The sequence below is a fragment of the Scophthalmus maximus genome, chromosome 16 (genome assembly GCF_022379125.1).
Source record: "Scophthalmus maximus strain ysfricsl-2021 chromosome 16, ASM2237912v1, whole genome shotgun sequence".
Lineage (NCBI taxonomy): Eukaryota > Metazoa > Chordata > Actinopteri > Pleuronectiformes > Scophthalmidae > Scophthalmus > Scophthalmus maximus.
Window position 1 is genome coordinate 9,443,613 of NC_061530.1, and position 23,155 is coordinate 9,466,767.

General features: G+C 42.5%; 1 protein-coding gene across 1 annotated transcript; it reads left to right on the top strand.

Moving 5' to 3' along the window:
* Positions 1 to 130: 130 nt before the first annotated feature.
* Positions 131 to 22,949, top strand: baiap2l1a (BAR/IMD domain containing adaptor protein 2 like 1a). The gene is made up of 14 exons (XM_035613304.2): positions 131 to 351; positions 2,088 to 2,163; positions 2,298 to 2,384; positions 9,878 to 9,939; positions 11,016 to 11,087; positions 11,402 to 11,536; positions 14,038 to 14,190; positions 14,294 to 14,434; positions 14,971 to 15,094; positions 15,249 to 15,462; positions 17,716 to 17,775; positions 17,876 to 18,020; positions 21,098 to 21,138; positions 21,259 to 22,949. The coding sequence occupies exons 1-14, from the start codon at positions 142 to 144 to the stop codon at positions 21,329 to 21,331; spliced, it is 1,593 nt and encodes a 530-aa protein (XP_035469197.1). The 5' UTR covers positions 131 to 141; the 3' UTR covers positions 21,332 to 22,949.
* Positions 22,950 to 23,155: the final 206 nt, after the last annotated feature.

Consider the following 23,155-nt stretch of genomic DNA (forward strand, 5'->3'; position numbering starts at 1 on the left):
TTCATCTCACCAAAACTTTAAGTGCATGACGTCTCCCCTGACGTCACTCCCTCCCTCTGTGCCAGTCAGTGGCTCCCTCCCCCCGCCCCCCTCCTCCCCCGCCCCGCCCCCCCGGCTGCCGAGCGTCGCTCCTCGGTCCACATGCCCGGAGTGAGGCTGAGGACGCAGACAGGGAGCAGGTCCGGCTCTGGGATATTTACAGTGAGCGAACACCTGGATTACGAAGCAGAACTTTTTCTTTTTTTTTTTTTTAATTTTTCAAAAAATTGTTTCCAACCCCCCCAAAAAAACCTGGCCACCATGTCTCGGGCTCCGGATGGTGTGAGCAAGCTCACTGAGAGTACATTCAAGGTGAGTGACTCAACATGAACTGGTTCATCTGTACCGTGGTGGATAGTATCTATATGTTTGTGTGTGTGTGGACATCAGCGTTTTCATATTTGGCTTCTGATTCGGACTTGTTGCCTTTTTACGCGTGACCATAAAGAGGTGGGATCATATTGTTTTAATTTAACCTTTTATGGGAGTTGTATTTCCATTGTATTACCTTCTGAATCACATAAAAGTTCGTCTTTCACATTGTAAAAAAAAAAGTCAACCAAAAAAAAAAATCACCTGATTGAGCAACTTGTGGAACTTGTTTACAAGGGAACGTCTTCCTGAAGTCCAACAGCCTGGTTAAGTCCAACAAAACCAATACCAGCTGGGGGGCGGAGGGACGGTATTCAATTATTAAAAGGTGGCAAAAATCATAGCAAACCAGAGTTTGCAGTCAAAGTCCTCCGTGGTCGTCTAATGTGTGGAGAGAGAGAGAGAGAGAGAGTTTGGAGTTTCTCCCAACCCACCAATCAAATTAAATCATGATCAAAAGCCACTTGAGCATGAGAGGAATCTTTTTTTAGTGAACCCAGATTAATCCGATCAAGCTTACACCCCTGCCTATCACAATCTGATAAGCAGGTGTGTGTGTGTATGTGTGTGTGTGTGTGTGTGGACTCATATTCCTGAGGACTACGTGTCCTCATAATTCAATTGAAAGAAGAACAATAAAAAAAGAATATAGTAAGACATACAACTTTGTATACAGTATATACAAAGTTCACAAATATTATAGTATGGCTTCATATAGGATTTAAGTTTAATGTTTAATTTAATAGATTTTTTTTCAGTGAAATTGTTTTGCACACACACACACACACACACAGATAGAGAGAGAGAGAGAGAGAGAGAGAGTCATAATGTAGTTTACAGTGTACCACAGTTTCAGCTGAGAGAGAGGCTGACAGAGAGAGAAAAAAGAAAACAAGGAACACATTTCCCTTTTTCTGTCTCCTCCACTCTTTTCTTTTCTCCGTGTAAAGTCATACCTGCCCCTTCATTGTTCTGCCGAGGGCGTGTCAGGGGAATGGAGACAGGGAGGTGAACAGAACTTGATTGTTGAGGCCTTTCAATAGAAAGTGAGCAAGAGAGAGAGGGAGGGAGGGAGGGAGAGAAAGAGAGAGGTGTGTGTGTGTGTGTGTGTGTGTGTGATGAGGTTCATGCTGCAAATAGCTGCAACTTTGTGTGGGACTCAACTCCTCCGAGGGAGTCGTAAGGCCTACGTGAGGGGGGCAAGTTTAAAATTGAAAGTTTTTATTGTTCTCACATGGTGATATTTATAGCAAACAGTTGCACTTTGTTTTCATGTATTTCTCCTCTCCACCCACTCCCACGAAAAAAGAAAAAACAAAGAGCTTCATGAGTTTTATTATTCAAGGCAAGCACCCCTTCTTTTCTTTTTCTTTTTTAACCAAAGAGAACAGACGAAATTAGAGACGTTTGTGTGTAGCTGAAGAAGAATGCGAAATGTGAAATGGCGTTCTGGGCTTTTACAACAGCAGACATTTTAAGTTGCTGCAGTAGGAAAGGCCCCGCTGTTCCTGATGTTTAATAACGGTGGTTCTACTAATTCATTTACATTTTTTACACGTGCGCTGGTGACAGTGTCAGAATGACTTGTGGGATAAAGTCCCGTAATACCGGGAGATGCTGCGGTTGTTGTTTTCCTCCGACACACACTTTTATCTCTTTTTCGCTCCCTGTCCCAGAATGTGATGGAGCAGTTCAACCCGGGCCTGAGGAACCTGGTCAACCTCGGCAAGAGCTACGAGAAATCCGTCACAGGTAATCGCAGTTTTCCCCCCTGGACTGACGCTGCTTTCGTTCGTCAAAAGTCCCGTTGCATTTTCACGCGCATATTCGCCAGAACTGTGTAACGACGACGCCTGATGACGTCCGTCTCTTTCTCCCCCGCGCAGCCATGACTCTTTCCGGAAAGGTCTATTTCGAGGCGGTCTCGAAGATCGGAGAGAACGCCATGGTGTCGCCCGTCTCCAGAGAACTTGGTGAGTAGTCCAGAATTAAACGCACGCCCGCAGGGAGTGAGCTCCAAAATGCCTCCGGGATGAAGACGGGAACGTGAAACAGTTCAACTTGGCCCAGCCTCCTTTTTTTTTTTTGTTGAAACAGGTTTAAAGGAATAGTTTGACATTCAGCACGTGTACGTGTGCATGGAATCCACAAGGCTACAGTCCGCAGCCTTTATCTTAGCTGAGTGTAAAGCCAACAGGTGGAAGCAGCTGACCCCTGCTCTGTCTGAAGGTGACAAAGTCCACGCACCAGCACCTTCCAAGGCCACCAATTCCCCCGTTATACATCAATATTTCATTCTCTGAAAAACTGCCAATTTAAGGTTTTACAGGAGTTTTGTGAGCACAACTATCTTGACTCCAAGGTTTCCTGGCAAACTCAGTTAGACTCGCAGAAGTCAGTTATCGCTTGTATCAATGACCATGGATGGTTTCATACAAATCAAACAATCACTCAGTTAATTAATGAGGTTTAGACGTGTTGTTACCCTTGGGCAGAGCTGTTTTCCCTTCATAGCTTATGCGTGCATCGCACAGACATGGCTTCGATCTCCTCATCTAACTCTTTGGCAAAAATCGAGTAAACACACTTCAGTTTTCGCCCCCTGGTTTTCACGCAAACATCCTGTCGAATGAAGGAGACTTGACACCATCAAAAGGCTGCGTCCATACGCCTCCGTCATGGTGACGTGTTTTGCCTGCATGCATCCATCATCATCCAAAATGTGAACAAACATTTTGGATGTAACACAGATTGAACCGTCGTGACGCAGCAGCGGCAGCGGCAGCGGCAGCGGTACTGAAGTTCACTTCTATCAAGTGCTTCCTCTCCTCCCCCGAGGCTGCCACCCTGTTTTTACAGGTTGATTTTCATCCACCCTTTTGCTCACCTCTTAATCATTTTATCAGGGTTTTCTTTTTTTTACATTCCGCTGCATCACTCCTGGATAACGGGTTCTACAAAGTTGCCTCATTTGAGCTCAGATTGATATGACTGACAGGGAATCAAAGCAGGGCAGTTAAAGTGGAAAGACGCTGTTCCGTGTTGGTCTTTCAAAGGAAAATGGAGACCACAGTAAATATGACACGCTGTGCATTTTGATGCTTGGCTTTGAAAAAAGGCGGTGGATTTTCTGCTGGTATTTCTGTCCGAGTTCATCCTCTGTCAGAGGCCATTTGCGTTACTCGGGGTCAAACACATTTTGATGAAATGTCAGACTAGGTGGAGTGATTTTCACAGAGCTGTCACTGGGTGAGCGACACAAGATTAGGTGGGTCTGTCACATTTCAAACCTGAAGACGCTACAGGCTTGATAAAAGTCACACTGAAGTTCTTTTACAGTGAAGCGATTGATTTTTGAGCCAACCAGCACCTGCTCATCAATCCTGGGGAGTTTTGTAATAAGAAATAAGGAATTCAATAAAACATCACGACAACATTGGTGATTATCATAGCAGTGTCTGTCTGAAAAGGAAGCTGTGAAGAATATATTCCATAATGCTAAAATGACAGTCTTTGCTAAAAAAAGCAGACTCTCAGACGTCACTCGCTAAAATTTCTTAGGATAAAATGTCAACCAAGCCGGCTCTGAAATCTAGAAGCACCGCTGAAATCTGTTCCAAAAAGCATTATTATTAACTGATACCTGACAGTGTAGATATGACATTAGCACTGCAATCACGGAAAGTTTCTTTTGCAAGAGGAAAATCCGTGTTTTGAAAATTGAGATCATATTTCTTACTTGTCTGGCAGAGCGCAGTGAAACTTTAACTGTGACTGGAGACCCTGTCCGTACGTGTTATATATATCTGTTATGAAATGTTGGTCGACATTTTCCCAGGCCACACCTGTCAGTTAACAAAGCCGATACTTCGTCGCTTCATTAAATGACATTGTCTTTGGTCGGCCGGTCGAATTTTCACTGCGTAGCAAAAAAAGTACAAAAACTCCACTGTCTTTTGGACATGTGGAAAGTTGAGGGGAAGAAGCTTCAACTCTGAATCCCAGTGTTAAAGACTCTCTTCATGCCTTTATCTAGTGTGCATGTGCCTGTGGCCGAACGGGAGCACAACATCACGTGACACGTGACTCGTCAGAATTGGCCACCGACGCATGTGGAAAAGAGAACATTATGCCGCGCCGTCTTATTCCACCTCAGCTATGACAATCCAGCTCCAAACAGAGACGTTTTTTCAAAATGGCTCCTTGTGAAAAAAATTCGCAGCCATCCTTTGGTTGCCTGGTCAAGACGACAACAAGACAGTGTGGATTCTCTCACACGTCGCAGTGAGAGGAGAGCAGCAAACACGCTAGACAAATAGACAGACAGCCTTCCCACCAGTGATCCAGGCTCATCCCCCTCGTCCTCCATCTGCCTCACTGTCAGTCTGCGGACGCCCCAACAGTACGGAAATAAGGGGAGCGGTGACTTTCACAGGATTTACCAATTAGTGGGAGCTGTACCAATTGTGCCAAATATTGGAGAATTTTTAAAAGTCAAATCATGTATCTGATATTGGCATTGTGTCAATTCGGAAAGAAGAAATACACAATGCTCACCATACAAATTTAAAATTCAGAAGTCATAAAAACACATTCTCAGTTCAATAGGGAAGATGTTGCTGCATGACTTAGAAGGTCGTGGATATACGTTTGACCTTCTTTCACAAATGTAAAACGAGGTAAACAGACCATGCTTACTTAGGAGACGTGATTGATGCTAACGGCTTGTCAACTCATTCCACTTGCTCTCGGTCAGGTTTCCTGACATTTAAAGAAAATTGAATGCGCCATCATCCTTTTAACTTTAGGCCATTGTCTGGTAAAAGTTGCATTGTTACAACAGTGAACATATCTCATTTTGTACCCATACATCTATGATGCAGTGCCGTGGCAGCGTCGCTGTAATGCCATATATCACAATGTATATTTCCACGTTTCAGTGGGTTGTACAGTCAGAAGCTTCCTGTGCAGGACTCCGCGGGGAGTTGCTATTCTACAGTGAACAGCAGCAGGTATTGACGGACTGGGCAACGATAAGAATAAATATGGAGAAAGAATAGCATGGACCCCACCCCTTCCACCTTTTCTCTCAGCTGTTTGTCAAGCTCCAGTTGGAATTGTTTTTTTGGAAATATTGAAGTATACTGACAGCATGAGAAATGGTAATGTCAGACGTAGCAGGGTTTTTTTTCCCCCCAGAGAAGGAGGATTCAGAACAGAGGTATTGCCGAGTGTTTCCCGCTGATAGCACCTCAAATGTAGTTCTTAGTAGTTTCTTCTGTAAGGAGGTTGAAATTGCGGATAATCAGTTTGTGACATTTCAAACATCGGGCTGAGACATATTTCGCCGGACTGTTTAATCTTTATAAGGCTGAGTCTGTTCATGGTGGCCAATGCACCTTTAGTCAGCAGCAGCATCAGGGAACCATCCATGATTTCCCAATCTCAGTGAAATACACTTTCCCTCAATTTTCTCGCTGCATTATATTTTACTCCAGGAACATCTGCAACAGACTCTTGGTTCAAAGCACATTTTCTATTTGGAAGAAATCTCGCTCGCAGGATTTCACGTGTGTGTGTGTGTGTGTGTGTGTGTGTGTGTGTGTGTGTGTGTGTGTGTGTGTGTGTGTGTGTGTGTTTGTGTGATACCAACCGCACGCACAGTTTATTTCCCAAACCAGACTGTGGTTGAGACTGAATATAAATGAAAAAGGGTGGAGGATGTTTCTAAAGAGTCTACTCATTGTTGAGTCAGTTATTAAGTTATGACTCGTCTGCCGTCACACTCCAACACCGAAATGATCCCACACCTCAAACACCTTTGTTCTGCACCCACCATTAAACTAAAGGTTTCCTCCAAGCGAACACTTACCGCTCAATAAAGCGTGAAGGTGGAGCCTCTACAAACCCGTCACACTCCAGTCATTTCACAAAAATATCCTATGATTATTTTTGAACCCTCCTGTGTCCGCTCGGCATTTCAAGTCCTTTATGAAATATTGCAGATCTCAGCCTGTATTCACTGAAATTCGCTGTCTTTAAAAACTCAAAGAACCTACTGTGTGATACGCACATGCAGGTTTTAAAGTCATTTGAGGTTTGCTGAACCATGTGAACAGAGATTTATTGCAGTTACATGATCTTGTGATAAAAAATGTTTTGTTCAGTGTGTAGTGGCAGGTCATCGCTCTATGTTAAGGAAGCCATCTCAGCTATTGATCTGCTGCAAGCACAACAAGTTGAATGACAGTAGATGCACAAATCACTAAAAAACATTGGATGAATACTAGCTAGAAAGGTCACTTTAATTATTTATGTGATGAACTGATAATTAATATTCAAAGAGTGGCAAGCAAATGCACGCTTCTCTCTACACGTGTATGTTTTAGAGGTGAAATTATAATGGATTGTAAAAATAATGCATTGATAATCTATTAATCATTTAGGTTATTTTTAAAGCAAAATATGTAATAAAAATAGTGATAGATAGTAGAAAATGTCTTAAACTGTATCATCGTAAAAAGGGAGCTTTGGTCAACAATTTATGTGAATTGTAATGGTGGTGTGTCTCGTTAATTTCAAATTTATTAACTAAGTAGGAAAGCCTTGTCTCTATTTTTTTTCATTTTTGAGTTTATACAGTTGTTGACAAAACAATCTAGATAGTTTGCTTGGTTATCACCAAAGTTCTGATAAATGTTATTTCTTTTCTAAGCATCTTTAGGACTCCTCGTTAATGCTGGCATCAGACCAGTTTCACAGTTCCTTATTGACCTCGGTAATAGCGGTTGAGAAAACAAAGGTCACCCAAGTGTAGACTATAATCTGCCGTGGAGCTTTCAGTCTTATCTGTGCCGTAGGTGTAGCTAATGGTCGGCTGTTTTAACAACGAGCTTTGCAAAGGTGTCCTAAACCCTAGGAGTGGTTGGAGTTGGGCCCTGCAAGATGTGGTTGTGAGGTTGGATGAGTGGATTTCCCTTTACCGCACAGTGGATGACAGAGGAGTGACTAAGATCCTCCTCACTCCTCCAGTCGCTCCTCCGTCGTCCACTGTGACTATTAACTCTTACAGTTTAAACACTCCCCTCAAATGGAGTTGGAGCCACAGCCAGTGATATCGGCCACAGGGACGCCAAGGAAGTCGCTCCTCCATGGCAAACTCCGAACACACTCTTTCGCCACCTGCAGGGAGATACCGCTCAGTCCCGGGTCACGAGAGGTGGCCGCATTTCATTCCAAACCCTGCGTGTACAAGCCCAGTGACGCATCGCGGTGATGATGACCACCGCTGGGTTCAGCACCGCCTCAGACCAAATAGAGGAAGGGTTGCCAGTCAGATAAAGTGGTAAAACAAAGGTGAGCCAGAGAAAAGGGTGCAAACGGGTCAGCTGTGAGTGTTTGCTTTGCCATCGTCACCACATGTTGCACTGCCTCCTCACCCAACACCAGATGGGCAGGCGTTGTGATGGCACAGGGCATTTCCAGCTCATAAATCGCGTCACCTGTTGGGAATGTGGAGGGCGTTTCCCTCCGTCCTATCAGTGTACTTGTAAAACAGGCATTTGATAAACACACAAATTAATGATCTTGACTGGAATAGGCTTTGTTATCACAATAACATAAAGAGTATTTTTTTTTTGGTGCTTTTTATGCTTTTTCTCAGCCTTCACTTTGATGGACTGCATCAAAGTGTCTCTCCCACATGCTGATGTTGTTATATCAGCTGATCTTAAAACACACACGGGCAAGCAAAATGTTTTGGACTCAACGGTCAAAGTTCATTTTCTCAGCGAGAGCTACAGTATCTACGTGACGATACACTTTGCGGAGTATGAGAAAATTGTTCGGGCGCGATAAGATTTTCTTCGTACTTAAGATACTCAAAGATCTAATCACTAGCAACAGAGTGAGATAGGAGATGAGATAATCAGAAAAGGCTGCCACATGATGTTGATCAACTTGGATAACCAGGAGACTTTAAAACATACAGTGTAGCCCGGTGCGACTGTTTTTCATGGACTTAAATTTACATTTAAACCACAAATATTGAATTAGTTTTTTTACGCGCCAGCTCTCATGTCTTATTTCTATGGATATAAAACCACCATCAATTCTCTCCCAGTCCCCAATATCCAGCATTCACCCTCCCTCAGGCATGTGTTCACACCTTGTTGACCCCAAAGGTGAAACCCGCAGGTATACAACGGCCTCTTTGAACCACCCCCCCCCAGCCTTTCTCAGCCTCCCCCTTCCACGCCACGCAGTCTGTTGTTGGGGCTGTACAAACAGCCCGGCGGCCAGCGCCACCCCTCTCTGTCGAAGGACAAAGGCCGCATTTACCAGTACGTTCTGGTGACCTTCAGAGGGCAATGTTGTTGTAGCTGGACGCCGGCTGCGGGATCGCAGAAGTCCACCTCTGTACTGCCAGGCTATTGCGTCTGTTTGCTTTGAGCGAAGGCGTGCCGAGGGGAATGCCAGCTTCTGGGTCAAATGTTGCGAGTGTGCAGGGGTTCACGTTTAGGTGGAGGGTCCCGGCATGAGCGGCTCTTAGGAGATTTTCTAATTAAAACGACAGAGTAAACCTGACCCCTGTGCTTTCTTTGCACTCTTCGGGAGGTGATGAAATCCATGTAGGGTTGTTCACTTTTGCACCTTTCCCCCATCACGACACTGTCACATGTCCAGTTGTGTTGTCCCATACTGTATTTTTCAGGTTTCACCAGAACACTGTGTCCTATAGTAAACCTTGAGTCTAGATTTCGCCCCATTGTGATAGAGGTAGCACTATAAACTGCTTACCTATGATTGTCCACGTCTGTTTCCAGTATTGACTCACTCCCATTGTCTCATGTCATATGCTGCTCTATCTACAGTGTAGCCCGTCTGTGAATGGAGACTGTTCTGTATGTGACTGCATGATACCAGAACCTTTCATAGAGATTACTTATTGACAGCTGTTTAAATGTTGAAAGGAGATAAGTCATCTGTAAAATATGGGCCGTAAAGACATATTTGAAGGCTAGATGAAAAAACGGATTGCGTTTATAGGGGAAGGGTGGAAAGTGCATATTGCCGATGGATGATTCTCAGCAAATCATTCAAAGTGCATCTTCTGCTGAATCTGCATTCAGTTCTACACTGGTTTTGGATGCTTGGTCTCTGGTGTTGAAATGCTCTGTCACTGCTTAACACTAATTAACACATCACATATTGTTTGTTTAAAGAAACCAAAGCGTAAAAACCCATAACACATAATTCTTTAGCCATGTGTCGTTACTTCCTGGAGTGGTATCACTATTGTCTTTCTTTTTATTTCCCAGCAAGGAAGCAAATTCGCACATTTCTCAGAATGTCAAACACCTCTTGACCCCCCGGTTGCAATACAAATCCACAGGACCATAAACAAGTTTCCATTTCTTTGTAATGATCTCCACAACAATAAAGGCAGTCCCTGATGTCTTTCTAGGCGTGGTTCTTATGGAGATGGCAGAGGTCCACAGGAAGGTCCATATCGAACTCGAAGAGAACGTAAGTACCGTCAATGGCTATGACTAGCAATATTCTACTTGTTTCTTACTATTAACAAATTTCATGAATTAAAAAAAACAAACAAAAAAAACTTTGAAAAAATTGTGAATTCATTCCCAGCAAATCCACCACACTGATGTTCGGTTAAAACGTATGCCTGGCTGCGCCGGAAAACTATTTAGCCTATTTGCAGAATTAAACTTGTTTCTGATCTTTTTTTTTTTAAAGATTCAGTCATCTTCAGTGGGAATCAATTCGTAGATCAACATCCCCCCGTCAGCTCTTTCATCTTCATCTGTGCTCCGTTCTGTTTAGTCTTGAATCAGATAATTGAACGCAAGATGATAGATCTGAATGATAAAAAGAGCAATCATGTCATTAAGTAATTCCTCTGCATTGACGTGTCACCAGTTGAGCCTCCGGGAGTAACTAGTTGTCATTCCTAGATGTGCTCCGTGGTCACATGTGGTCAGCTCATCTTCACATAATAGACAGAGATAGGCCATTTGTCACGTTCTCCTCTCTGGACACGTAACCTCTACAACCTTTTGAGCTCATTCCCTTTGTTTTTTTGAGAGTTTGAAATTGTTGTGACAATAGGTGAAAGAAAGTCTTAGAAGAGTGGAACAGCAACATATTCATTCCTGACCCTGCTGCCTTGGGGTGAGATGCTTCAGATGCCTGCGAAGGAAAAGTACAAATTTATGTGTCTTCAGAATGAATATGGCTATAACTGAAACTCAGCTCTCTTTGTGAAACAACTCCTGAAGTGCAAATGATGTGTAATGATGTGTAGCTTTCTCCTGTTTAGCTTTCCTCATCACCGTCCTGACCACATTGTTATTTATCTGCGCGAGGGAAATATCGTTAATCTTTAACCTTAAGGGGCTGATAAGCCATCCCTGGTGAGTGGAATCTCATCCTCTCAGAAACAGATGATTATACGCTCCTGCGGGACCCTCCTCTCTTATCGTGAGAGGCCATGTGACTGAAATGTACACTGTGTTTAGAGTCATGTGCGTGCAGGACGATGTGAGTTACAATGTATATGAGGTGTGTGTTTTCTCTGTCTGCAGTTCAAAAGTTTTCACAAAGAGATTATTATCGAGCTGGAGAAGAAAACAGAGATGGACGTGAAATACATGAATGTAAGTGTCAACACAAACTGTATACCTGTATTCTTCGGTGCAAGCATCTGCCAATCCATCCTCCCTCTACTTCAAAAGTTGAGGAAATGGAGGAAAAGCTGCCCTGGAGACAGAACTATGGAATAAAATCCCGTAGTGAACAGTCAACACTTAATTAGTTTGAGTCTCTAGTTTAGTCACTTATTAGTTGATTTCGCCAGAATATTTGATTTTCAAACCTACATTATTCCAGCCCGTCTGCCTCTGAGCAATGTCTATACAATGAAGGCTGCAATCTGCTCCTCTCCCCTTCCTCTGTCCCATGTCTCACGCAGGCCACCTTCAAGCGCTATCAGTCGGAGCACAAGCTGAAGCAGGACTCTCTGGAGCGCTCTCAGACAGACCTGAAGAAGATCAGGAGGAAAAGCCAGGGAAAGCACTCGTCCAAGTATGAGATCAAAGAGAACGAGGTGAGACTGAAACCCAACTCCGGCCGTTTCCTCCCTTTCAAAACATGGCGTGCACTGCTTGCGATAAGAGTGTGACAAGTGTGCAATTAATGTGACGAGGTGGCCAGGAAAGTTCTCGTGCTATTCACACTACAACACAAAGGAGGAGGTGTTTTTTTTTAATGTAAGATGCCACATCGGACTGAAATTCCAGGTTTTGCTTTCCAGCTGTGTTTCAACATCATGTGCAGATATCAGATCTTTGATGACTGAGATTTGAGACGTGTTCAGAACATTACAAAGTCCTAAATGTCTGCAGAATTTTACACAAGAAATGTGACTGACATCATCAAAGGTGCCACCACTAAAGCTGATTTTTTTCTGCAACAAGTGTCAGTCAGCTCAATTTGTTCAACTAATTGTTATTGAAAGTTCACACACCCAAATTTGCACAAATGAAAGCATGACGACCGACATGTATGTGTGTTTCTGGAAACAAATATGTATCATAAAATCCCTGAGGTAACAAATAACAGATTGGCCAAAATCATTCAGTAACTGGGTATCTATCTACACTTGTCCTCCCACATGGGACCTGGCTCACAAACAGCAATAAGTGAACTATTCCATTTGGGATCTTTTGTTTCAAATCCATAAAAATGAGAAGTGCATTGCACAACTCTTTTCTTGTCCACCATCTTGTCAGTTTGAGGATGATTCTGGTTTTCTGATTTACAGTCATTGATTAGTTATGTGACTTATTAACTGCCATAGTATCCAAGTGTAGAAAAGAAAAAGAAAACAAAATACTCCTACATGATTTGACAATAGTTACATAAAGGATTATGAATAAAAAAAAAATTATCAAATACCAATATAATCTTTAATTCTATCTCTCCAGTGAGTAAAAAGATTGAATCTCCATTATCGTTAAAGGTCCAGTGTTTAGTATTTAGAGGGATCTGTCTACAGAAATTGAATATAATATTCATAATTCTATTTTAGTTAGACCCAAATCTTTTCCATCTCTTGATTTTATTATTCTAGTCATGATTGATCATGAGGCTGTTTATTAAAGAAATTTATTTTTTTAAATGGCTCACATTGGTTTCACCCCACTGTGTTAGCAAATCCTTTTTCTGTTTGCATATAATTTCTGGTTATTGAAGGTCACATTTTGGACTTACTGTAGAATGTGATCAGTTTTTTGTCTGTGTATTCTAGCCAAAGAGATGAAAAAGACTCAGGGTTGAATAAAACAAGCATCCATGACAACTATTTTCAAGCAGCAAGTGCATTTATCTCTCATCTGAGAAATCACAGTGAAAATACAAACAGAGCTAAAACAAATGTCACCGCTGAGTGAACAGCGGTACACGGAGATGACTTTGAGCTTGAACTAGTCCGTGTTGACATTGCTTTGCTTCGGCGGGTCTCTTTTATGCAGTGCAGCGTCCCTGAGAGTATCGGTTGTGGTGTCTTCTTCCAAATGCATGATTGTTGTACATTGTTGGCTGTTTACATCTTGCTACTGACATGCAGTGTGAACACTTAAGACAGAGATTAACTATAAAGGAGGGACTGTGCAGCCTGAGTAATAACTTCTTCATGTCTCTTGTTTTAAATTTTCAACAAGCCTGACTTGTTTCGAGTGAATTATTAAACAAAGCCTTTAATTGATAAGTCAAGAAGATCGGTTGTAAAAGGGTTGTTTTGACTTCTCTTCTCTCTCAATGCACTGTTACATTTTCTCTGCTGCTATAAACTGTATCAGTCTCCAGTTTATCCCTGCACTTGAATAGCAGCTATTACTGTAGAACACATCTGCACAACAAGTCATCTTAACTGGGGAGAGAATAGTTGCCTGGCCTCCCATCTCTCGCTGAGAGCCTGGGCGATTGTTTGCTCTGAAGATGGGCAATGAAGAGTTTAGATTCAGCATCTGACAGGGCGGACAGTAGAAAGGGGGTCTGTGACAGAGCCCTTAGAGACCAAGGGCCGTTTTACCATCACCATGACAACCTGGGGGAAATGGGAGAAATTCCGATGGGGGTGGAGTGTTGGGAAATCATTTCAAAGCATTCAGTCAGGTCCAATCGCCCACTTGCCCCTGCGTGATGGGCAGAATCATTCTCGGGGCTCTCGGTGGGGACGGCGTGTCTGTCAGCTCACTGTTCTAAGATCAATCAATGAACAGCAAGAGACCAGAATAAACGTGCCACTAAGGCTAAAAAAAATTGTCATCCTGCTTTACCGAAATTAATTATTGTTGCCGAAGAGGAAAAAAAGGCAGAAACGGAGAATGAAAGTTTGAACTGCAGAGCTTGAGTTTCAAACTGTTTGTAGCACGACTGCAAACGCAACCTCTCAAACTACGATGAAGGATATAAAACGTAGGAAATGTGTCTCCCTACAATATGCGACACTGCAATCTATCACTCATACTTCTTGTTCAATTGAAACCTGACTAGTTATTAATCCTGTACCCTGACGTCCTTGCTGTCCCGTGACCCTGTCTGCAGTACATGGAGACCATCTCATCACGACAGACAGACATGCAGAAGTTCATCGCTGACGGCTGCAGAGAGGCCCTGCTGGAAGAAAAGAGACGCTTCTGTTTCCTGGCGGACAAACACTGCATGTTCTCGTATCAAATTGGCAACTTCTACGAGAAAGTAAGCGCGGACAGAGACGAGCGTCCTCGACAACCGGACCCCCGACCGGACGAGTGTGTGTTGTTTGACCCCTGCCCTCTCTCTTTTCTCTGGTGTTCTCCAGGCCAAGGAGATGCTGGCCATGAAGCTCCCCAGCTGGCAGGACAAGTGCACCGACATCACCAAGGTGCCGGACACGGTGGCGACCATGATCGAGGGACTCTCCACCCCAGAGCAATCGCCGCAGGTTGAACACTGCAACAGGGTGAGCTGTAGCTGGTCATCTGTGGATTCGTGCTGAGTTGCATTAAATCACACACGGAAGCTGTTCCTCTCTGAGATGAGGATTATCTTGAAAGATCTCTTTCTCAAGACGGACCTGTTATTTTTGATCACAAACTCCCTGGTATACTACACATGTCACCGTCAGGTTCCTTCAGATAAGGGCCCTTGGGTGTTTTTATCTTGTCTTGTTGTTGGTTATAATTCCTCTTGTATCAGATGGAAGCTGCTGCGAGCAAATTGGCAAGTTATCATCACCTGGCTATCAGCCATGGGACAATATGTTGTTGTCACTTCCTGTTCAAAGTCCACCGAATATTATGAGGCCACAGCTGTTTATTGCTGCGTAAGTGGGAGATGATGAGTTTCAATTACAGTAATGACTGTTTAAAATCAGTGACTCAGTAAGGACTTGCACGTGAGGACATTCACTCCAAATGTTTGTTATGATTTGAATATGACCAACTCGTATTGTAATGGCGGTTCATTTGCTAACCCTATTCCCTGCTCTCTCTTCAGAACAACGCAGCGTCACTGATGCCTCCTCCAGCACCTCCACTAAAGGCTCAGATAAGTCCACTAGCCATTATGTTCAACCCCGAGCCCAGATCGCCGCTCACCTCCGCCTCAGACCACAACTCAGGTAGTGATGGCCGTGATGGCAGTCTTCCTTTTCTCTTCTAAAGTGGATAAGTGTCAATCTCCTGCTTTAAGTAACTAACCTTTGACATAGATAATGACATATATCTGATCACGATCACATCACGTTTACATGTGTAAACATCTGCTGCCTCCAGACCAGGGCAGTCTCGGAGAGGGCAGTTTGTCCCGGTCGGCGTCCCAGTCGTCCGGTCTCAACGTGGCGAGGAGACACCGGGTTAGGACCATCTTTCCCCACACATCAGGCAACAACAACACACTCCTCAGCTTCGACGAGGGCGACATCATCAGCCTGCTCATCCACGAGGAGAAGGACGGCTGGCTGTACGGAGAGCTGGACAGGACGAGGCAGTACGTCTTCAGCGCATATGACTATTTATATAATACAGGGATTTGTTGGGCTGAACATAAACGCATGGAGCATGCAGTGAATATTAGCAGTATGAGGTCTGGAGCAATCTTGGGAAAACTGATGAAAATATTTTTTTCTTAAAATGTTAATTATGTATGGGGTTTTTTTGTGGCGTCTCATGAGGAGTTATACATATCAGTCATTTTAATCATCTCGGCATTTCTGGTTTTTAAGGATAAGTCTGGTGATTCTATTTTTTTCTTATCTGGTATTTCACATTGGATTTGTTGTTGTTGTTTTATTAGTTTAATGATCTGAATGATAACTTGCTAAAAAAAAAAGACCCTAAACGCACAATGTGGAATGGTAAGTGTGTTTGTGGACCCCCCCCCCCCCTACTTAATTTAAATAACAGTCTAAATATGACTATTGGCACACCCAGAAGAGGAAACGTACTTTCATTCCAACAAATATGCAGCACCACTGACACAGGCGTTTTTTTTCACATAACTCAGGTGGCAGTACTCGTTTCTGCTTTGTGTTTCTTGATATTTCGCTGCGCTAATATGCCATGCCTAGAAACACAGACTATGTCAGGAATGTTCAACATGACAGTCGTAAAACTCTTTCTCTCTCTCTCTCTCTCTCTCTCTCTCTCTCTCTCTCTCTCTCTCTTCTTCTGCCCTGCCTAACAACACCACACACGTAAAAGAAGTCCAGGTGCACACACACACACACACACACACACACACACACACACACACACATACAAACAAAGAGACATCTGGCCTTTTATATTTCATCCAACAATGAGCAAATGTTGGGTTTTCCTTCGCAAGTGACAAATAATGAGGCAGAGAAATTCATATGTCAACCAGGGTTTTAAAAATGTTCGACTGAGACAGCGGAGAGGGAAAAAATGCTCTGAGGTGCGAAAAACAAATCCGTCCCTGCTTAATACTCCCCCATACGAACAGACATCTTTACATTCCTTTTGTGTTTCTTTTTAGCTCAAATCATCAGGTTTGCATATGCAACTGCAGCTGCAGCATGAATCTGTGAACTAACCTCTGAGTCGCCCGCGTAATTACAGCCATCTCCAGCTCCTCAATGGACCAATTAGGCCTGACAAGCCAGGCGAAAGGATGATGGAGTGTTTACAGGGCTTGTGGCGGATTTGTTTTTTCATTACCCCAAAAACAAATCAACACAAGCCTCATCCGCTCCCTGATTCTCCGCGTGTCATTAAGTGGCCTTTTGAGGCAGAGTGGTTTCGATGCAGCCTGTGGTGGTTCGCATTACATTTTTCTGTATCTTAGCAACAAATCCAGTGCATTGGCCTGGTAAACCATCTCCCTCGCTCGACGTGACTCGGAGACGACATCTGAGTCTTAGTGGGCAAAATCTCGTTCTGTTCCTGAGGTGACCTCGGTGAAAACTACTGAGCAAACATGTCCACTGAAAAGGAAAAGGGAGTCAAACCTCCCACTTGTCGCAGCTGATAAACATGATGCATACCACCAGTGTTGTGCAAGACCGAGATCACTGACCCGTATTAGTCGATTCTTTCTGTTCTGAACTGTACTCAGAGGTTGCACCAGATTATGTTGGTTTCAGTAACCGTGAATGAATGTCAACCGTCGAGAGGCTGGGTGTGGAGGTCTCCTCTAGAGAAAAGTACACCATGAAGGGCAGACATATTATCTCACTAAATGCTTAACTGGCTCCGTCCAGAGGTAACAATCCATCAACCAGGACCCCACAAGTACAATCCTTTCAAAAAGGACAATTTGAGAGACTCTTGGAAGTTGCTGCACGTGGTCAAGTAAATATTCTGGGACATACAATCCCTAAAAGCCCCAAAACCTTTGCACTTTACTTTCTGTATGGCAATAAAATGAATTGGGTTAAATGATGAGCCTCTTTTTTTTTACGTTTGGTCAGTCAGCCAGTTCCTCCTTTTTCAAGCTTTTTATGGCTTCAAATTTATTGTGTTTTTAATTTTCTCTTCTAATTCTAGACATGGAGTAGAGAGCAAGCATATTTCATAAAACATGAAAGTGTTTGTAGAGTAGGTGTTATTTCTGTAATGGTATCATGCAATGTAAGCAGTTGGAGCTCATATGTACTGTATGTTACATCAACCCCAAGAAGATAACAAATGTGGACGCAAATAATCAAGAGAAATTTAAAATGCGGACAGTTTAGATAAAATTGTTTTGTAATGTCCTAGTTTGTGTCTCTTTCATCAGGCGGGGCTGGTTTCCCTCATCTTACTGCAGAGCTTATTCTGAGCCAGCGATAACATATAGGTAAGTAGACATGACAGCATGCCAGGAAGTGAATCGATAGCGTGTTTCACGGCTGGATTTTGTTTACAGCTGAAGCTTTGTGTCGTGTTTTCCTTTGCAGCAATCTGGGCACGCCGGTGCGTAGACTGAGTGTGGCCAGTCTGCCAGAGCAGGAGGAGGAAGAGCCAGTGTTGATTCCCCCACCGGACTACGGCGACGACCCCTCGAGCCCAGCGGTCCCCTCGACGCCCTCGCCACAGAACACGGTTAGTACCAGCACCTGCATGAGCACGACCCAGCCTGGCCTATCAAATCAACCGGTACAACATCTCCTTTTTTTTCAACTGGAAAAACACTATTGATGAAAGATGAGTGTAAGGAACAAAACTGAAACTGCGGAGAGCAACGTTAGATCGTTTCCCCTCTCTGAAATCTTTGGTTTGCTTTCAATATAAATGTCCTGGTGGAAATTGCATCAGCCAGTTTATTAATGTGATGTTGCAGGAGTGTTAATGCAGACCATTTTAAAAAACACAGTGTGTTTTAAAAAACCCCACAGCAGGCTGGTCTGTCACACTGATGTCGGGGGTTTGCTCATGTAACATACTGACATAAACGTGTTTTAAAGATATTTTACTGTCCAGCAAGAACAGATGGATTCTGTCTCATTGGTGGTTGTGGGTAAATGGAGCTGTTTTCTGGTTGTGGTTAACAGAAGACTAGTCATCCTTTAAGTTATCAGTTTTTGTTCGCTCTTATTTTTTAATGACATAGAAGTGCTGCAAAGAAAACATGAAACAACATTTTAAAATTGCATAATCAAGTATGATTTATGTACAGCAAGATTTATTTGCAAATTGACTTTACGGGTGCTATAACTGATTCATTTCTTAATTGCAACAGGTAAAATGAGACTGTAATGGCTCAAAGTGTTGATCCCCACAGTGAATTATCACCAGAATCTGCACTTCCCCCTCAGAGCGTCAGAGCTTTTCAGCATCTTCCAGCTGGTTGTTTTGGTTTTGCATTCTGCAGCTTTACTGTTCTGGTTCACTCTCACCAGCCTCAGCAGGGAGTAGCTCAGAATAAACACTCAAAGACCTACTGAACCTCCAAGTGGCTATAAAAATCAGCTACAGCAGTTTTAATGTGTCAATTTCAGTCATATGTACGGTAAAACCCTTTATACTATGACTAGCTAATAGAATCTATTCCAATAGTATGAAGTGTGTGTGTGGCCAGTCTAGTTTAAAATGAATAATACACATTTCTGTCTTATTTCTTTAACAGCTGATGCCATTGTGCCTTTAGGCCAGGCACCAAGGCTCTGGCTGCTGCCATGAAAGACTTTGTTTGTGTTGGGCATCTGCCATGTTTGAGTTTCCATTAAAATGGGCCATCACACGTACCCGAAAAAAGGTCTTACGTTTCCTGACAGGATATCTTTATTGCCTTACCTCAGACACTGCAGTGACTCCACACCCACACCACAAAATGCCATCATGTCTTATCAACGTCTCCTCGATGCATAGTCATCACCTCCACTCCCTTAAAACAGAAACACACCCCAATTCCTCCAACCAGTTTAAGTAAATACACTTAACTTATCTAGACAATGATTTCCCAAAAGGATATGGGAGCCTTTTCAGATGTTGTTTGGGTTCTACCTATTTACAGTCATAAGTAGTCTTTGAAGACAAAGAGTGAGAAAGTGTAAAACAGAAAGTTGTTAGATTAAAAAACATTTTTCAAAAGGCATCTGAAATATGCTCTGAGCCATGTTTCATTTGGGACTGGGGCGAGAGAACGGAGGAGGAGAGAGATACAGAGGGAGGCATGAAGGACAAGAGGGGACGAAACACAATTTCATTTCGTGCCTGCACTGTGTCCGCTTATTGAAAATGAGCTAGTGGCTGCCAGCAGGCAAGCCCAGGCACTCTTCTTTCTCCCTCATCATCACCTTCCTCGCTGCTCCGTCTGCACTCGGTGTCCTCTACAACTGCTGCCTCAGGGTTTCACCACGAGATAAACGTCTTACTCTTATCCCATCTTAATATTCTCACAAATGTTACACCAACTGGCTTAATGACATAGTCCAGAATAGACACAATATTGTAACGCCACACACACACACACACACACACACACACACAGTTCCCAAAACCCCAGATACTATACTTTGGAGGCCAGTTAACTTTTAGCGGGACTAGAGCTGCTTGTTCCTTTTTAATCATTAGATTTAGTTTCCTTGTACCATGTAGCCCATAACAAACTCGGTTACCACGATGTCGGAGCATTAAAATGGAATTTGCGATTACAGGCAATGGGTCAAAAAAATGTTTCAATTATCTTTAACTGTAGGGCTGTAGTCTCGGCCTGTATTGTGTAGTTCTTTCAAACTTCAGGATTTTTTAAAAGTTGTATATTTCAATAGCACAATATCTTAGATGGTTAAACTTGTTGAAAAAAGGCGGATTCTGAAATAACAGTTTATGTTACTGAAGAATGCGTGAATGTATGTATATAACGATTTGTTAACAGAAGCTACATTTAAAATATTTTTACTTATGATTTGGGGATCATTTAATCAGCAATTTAAGTTTTTTTGCAGATAGTTTTCAACCCAGGAAGAATATCTGAGTTCAGAGTAAAAGTATCATTAGCCTTCTTTGACTTCTGGCCGTTTACTGCCCTCTGCTGGAAGAGTCGGATAGTGCATTTGAAATTAGTAATTTCTATCCGTGATATACTTAAATAATAATATATATATGTATATATATATACATATATATATATACATATATATATATAATATTATTAAAATGTTCTAAAATGAAACGTCATACTAAACTACAATCTTTGATGAGAGTTCGCCTGACATATTCATTAGCTGCTGTAGCACTATAAACCATTTTTACAGCCTTTTATGTACAAATATGTGGCTACAGTAGGCCTCAGGGCACACAACTCAGGTATTTTTGTACCTCAACGTTATCGTCCCCATGCTCACTTGACTCTGTGGAGACGATAAGATTGCCATTGTCTTTGGGTGAGAGAAAAAGAGGAGTGTGTCTCTCCGGCCTTTCTAGATTGTCTAGATTCCACACTGAGCGAGGTCTGAGGTTGTAGCTTACAGTAAGTACGTGTCAAAGCAGGAGGGGGGACAACTGTCGATGAGAAATCTGGTCAAACCAGTCAGACAACAGTGACTTCCTTCCCGGCTAGAGGGAGGGTGTAGGTCTGCGTTGACTGTGGTGTGTGGTGGTGTCTTTAAAGTTGTCTGTGTCATCTTTGTGTTTGGATCTTCAAGGGTCTTTTCTTCTTTTTCCCTTTCTGACAACAGGTCTCTTTAGTCAATGGGACTGCGAAGGCTTCTTTTCTAGGGTGAGTGGTCTAACACAGCTAACAATAACTCACAGATTAATGCCCAATGTGTGTGTGTGAGCTGACTGATTATCGTTTGATGGTGAATTGGAAACTATTTCAACTGTCTCCTTCTTGCAGAGGAGGGAATCCATTTGCCACGGTGAAGCTGAGGCCAACGGTCACGAATGACAGATCAAGGCCTCACATCTAACACAGAGCTGGAGAAGTTTCACCGCTGTCATGCCTTCGGGGGAGTCATGCAACATGGGACCCCTGCCACACAATGAATATCACCCCCAACCTGACATCTCACCAGCCTGCATGCTGGTCTCTCTCAGCAACAGTCTGCTCCATTAAAAGGAACCATTGTTTCTGGACATAAGTGTGCTTTACTGTGCCAGTGTGTTTCACATCACCCACAGCAGTGAAATACTACATAATTAACACATGGATATTCTGAATAACTTTGTAGTTCAAAGAAAGACTTTCATAATGTTATACACCCAGTCTCAAAGTAATAATACAAACCAAAATGAAAATGTAGGCTTTGTCTCATATATGTCACTAACAGTTATAATCAAATGTGGCTGCGTCACAATTTTTTCCGAGGTGAATACCTTTAATGTGAGGTGGCAGCAAAAGAAAATGTTCAGTTTGCATTTGCAGTATAACCTGGTAAAGATTTGTCACGGTGTAAAAAATGCTATTTTTATGAAGTCCTCCATCAAAAAACTAATACGAAGAGAGATAAATAATACATGTGAATGCAATTGGATATATTTTGTTTTAAACATGCTGCCAGTAAATACTATCAAAAATTGGGGTTTATTTCATGAAAACTATAAAAAACAGAAAACACTGTTGTAAGAATGGTTGTGTGGACCCGTCTGTGAAGTCCTTTGGCCAGACAACACTTGAATTTCAGTGCATTAAGTTTTTAATGTCTTTTTTCTTTCCATGTAAAAATGATATTGAGGTTTATTTTGAATCTGATGGTGACATGACATGAGAATGTGGAGATTAAACCTGCATCTTCATTTTGGTCTGAACTACTCCTCCTCCTCCCTAAGACTGTGTCTAGGGGAAGAAGAGAAGTACCCTGAGTGTCATCAGGGCTTTTCAGACTTGTTTGTGTTTTCATACAGAATGAAGAGATCCAGATGTGAATGTTAGTGGCCTGATGCTGACGAAACGGACCAGAACTCTCTTCCTGACTTGCCAAAAAACATGTACACATTGTTATTTCTATTTTTCTTTTTTTTAAAAGAGGCATTGAGATTTACAGAGGTGAGAATGAAGGAAGAGATCATTTGAGTAAAGACAAATGAGAAGTCTATTTATATACAGAAAGGTTATATGAGATATTAAAGTATAAGTATTTAAAGGGGCATTAAGATTCCCCTCTAAATATTTTTTCCAAGGGTGCTCAAGATGAGCATTGGATCCCACACTGATTATGATTTGACTGCTGGTATGTATTTTATATGGTTAAAAAGACATTTTCACCCCTCATGGCTACACTTTTGTTCAATGTATAGATTCTCTGAACAATGCACAGCTCATACTAAATGGTTATGTGAATACGGTGGTCATAAAGTATTAAGTATTTTGTGAGGAGAGGGGCAATTTGCCATGTTCTTGCTTTGCAGGATGTAAGTGTACGATGAGGAGCTGATTGATGAAATAGATCTTCATAGACCCACTGATGTGCGTAATTGAACCCATCATACTGACGCAGTCAACGCCACATGCTTTCTTCAGAGTAACGTGCCACTGCATTGACCCATGTAGTCTCTCAATAAAACATGTTCAAGTAAAAGTCTGCATAATGGGGGCTCAGTTGTGTTATTTACTGTCTTTACAGCAGGACGGGTGTCTGCATACTGAGGGAAAAGGTTTGTTTCAAGTTTGTGGATTCCAAGATTACATAGGCAAAGTATTTTTTTAATCTATTACCCTGGTTATGTCGATTAAAATTGTATAAAGTGATACAAAAATAGTGGAAGCAAAAGTGAGAAAGGAGTACTTAGATCGC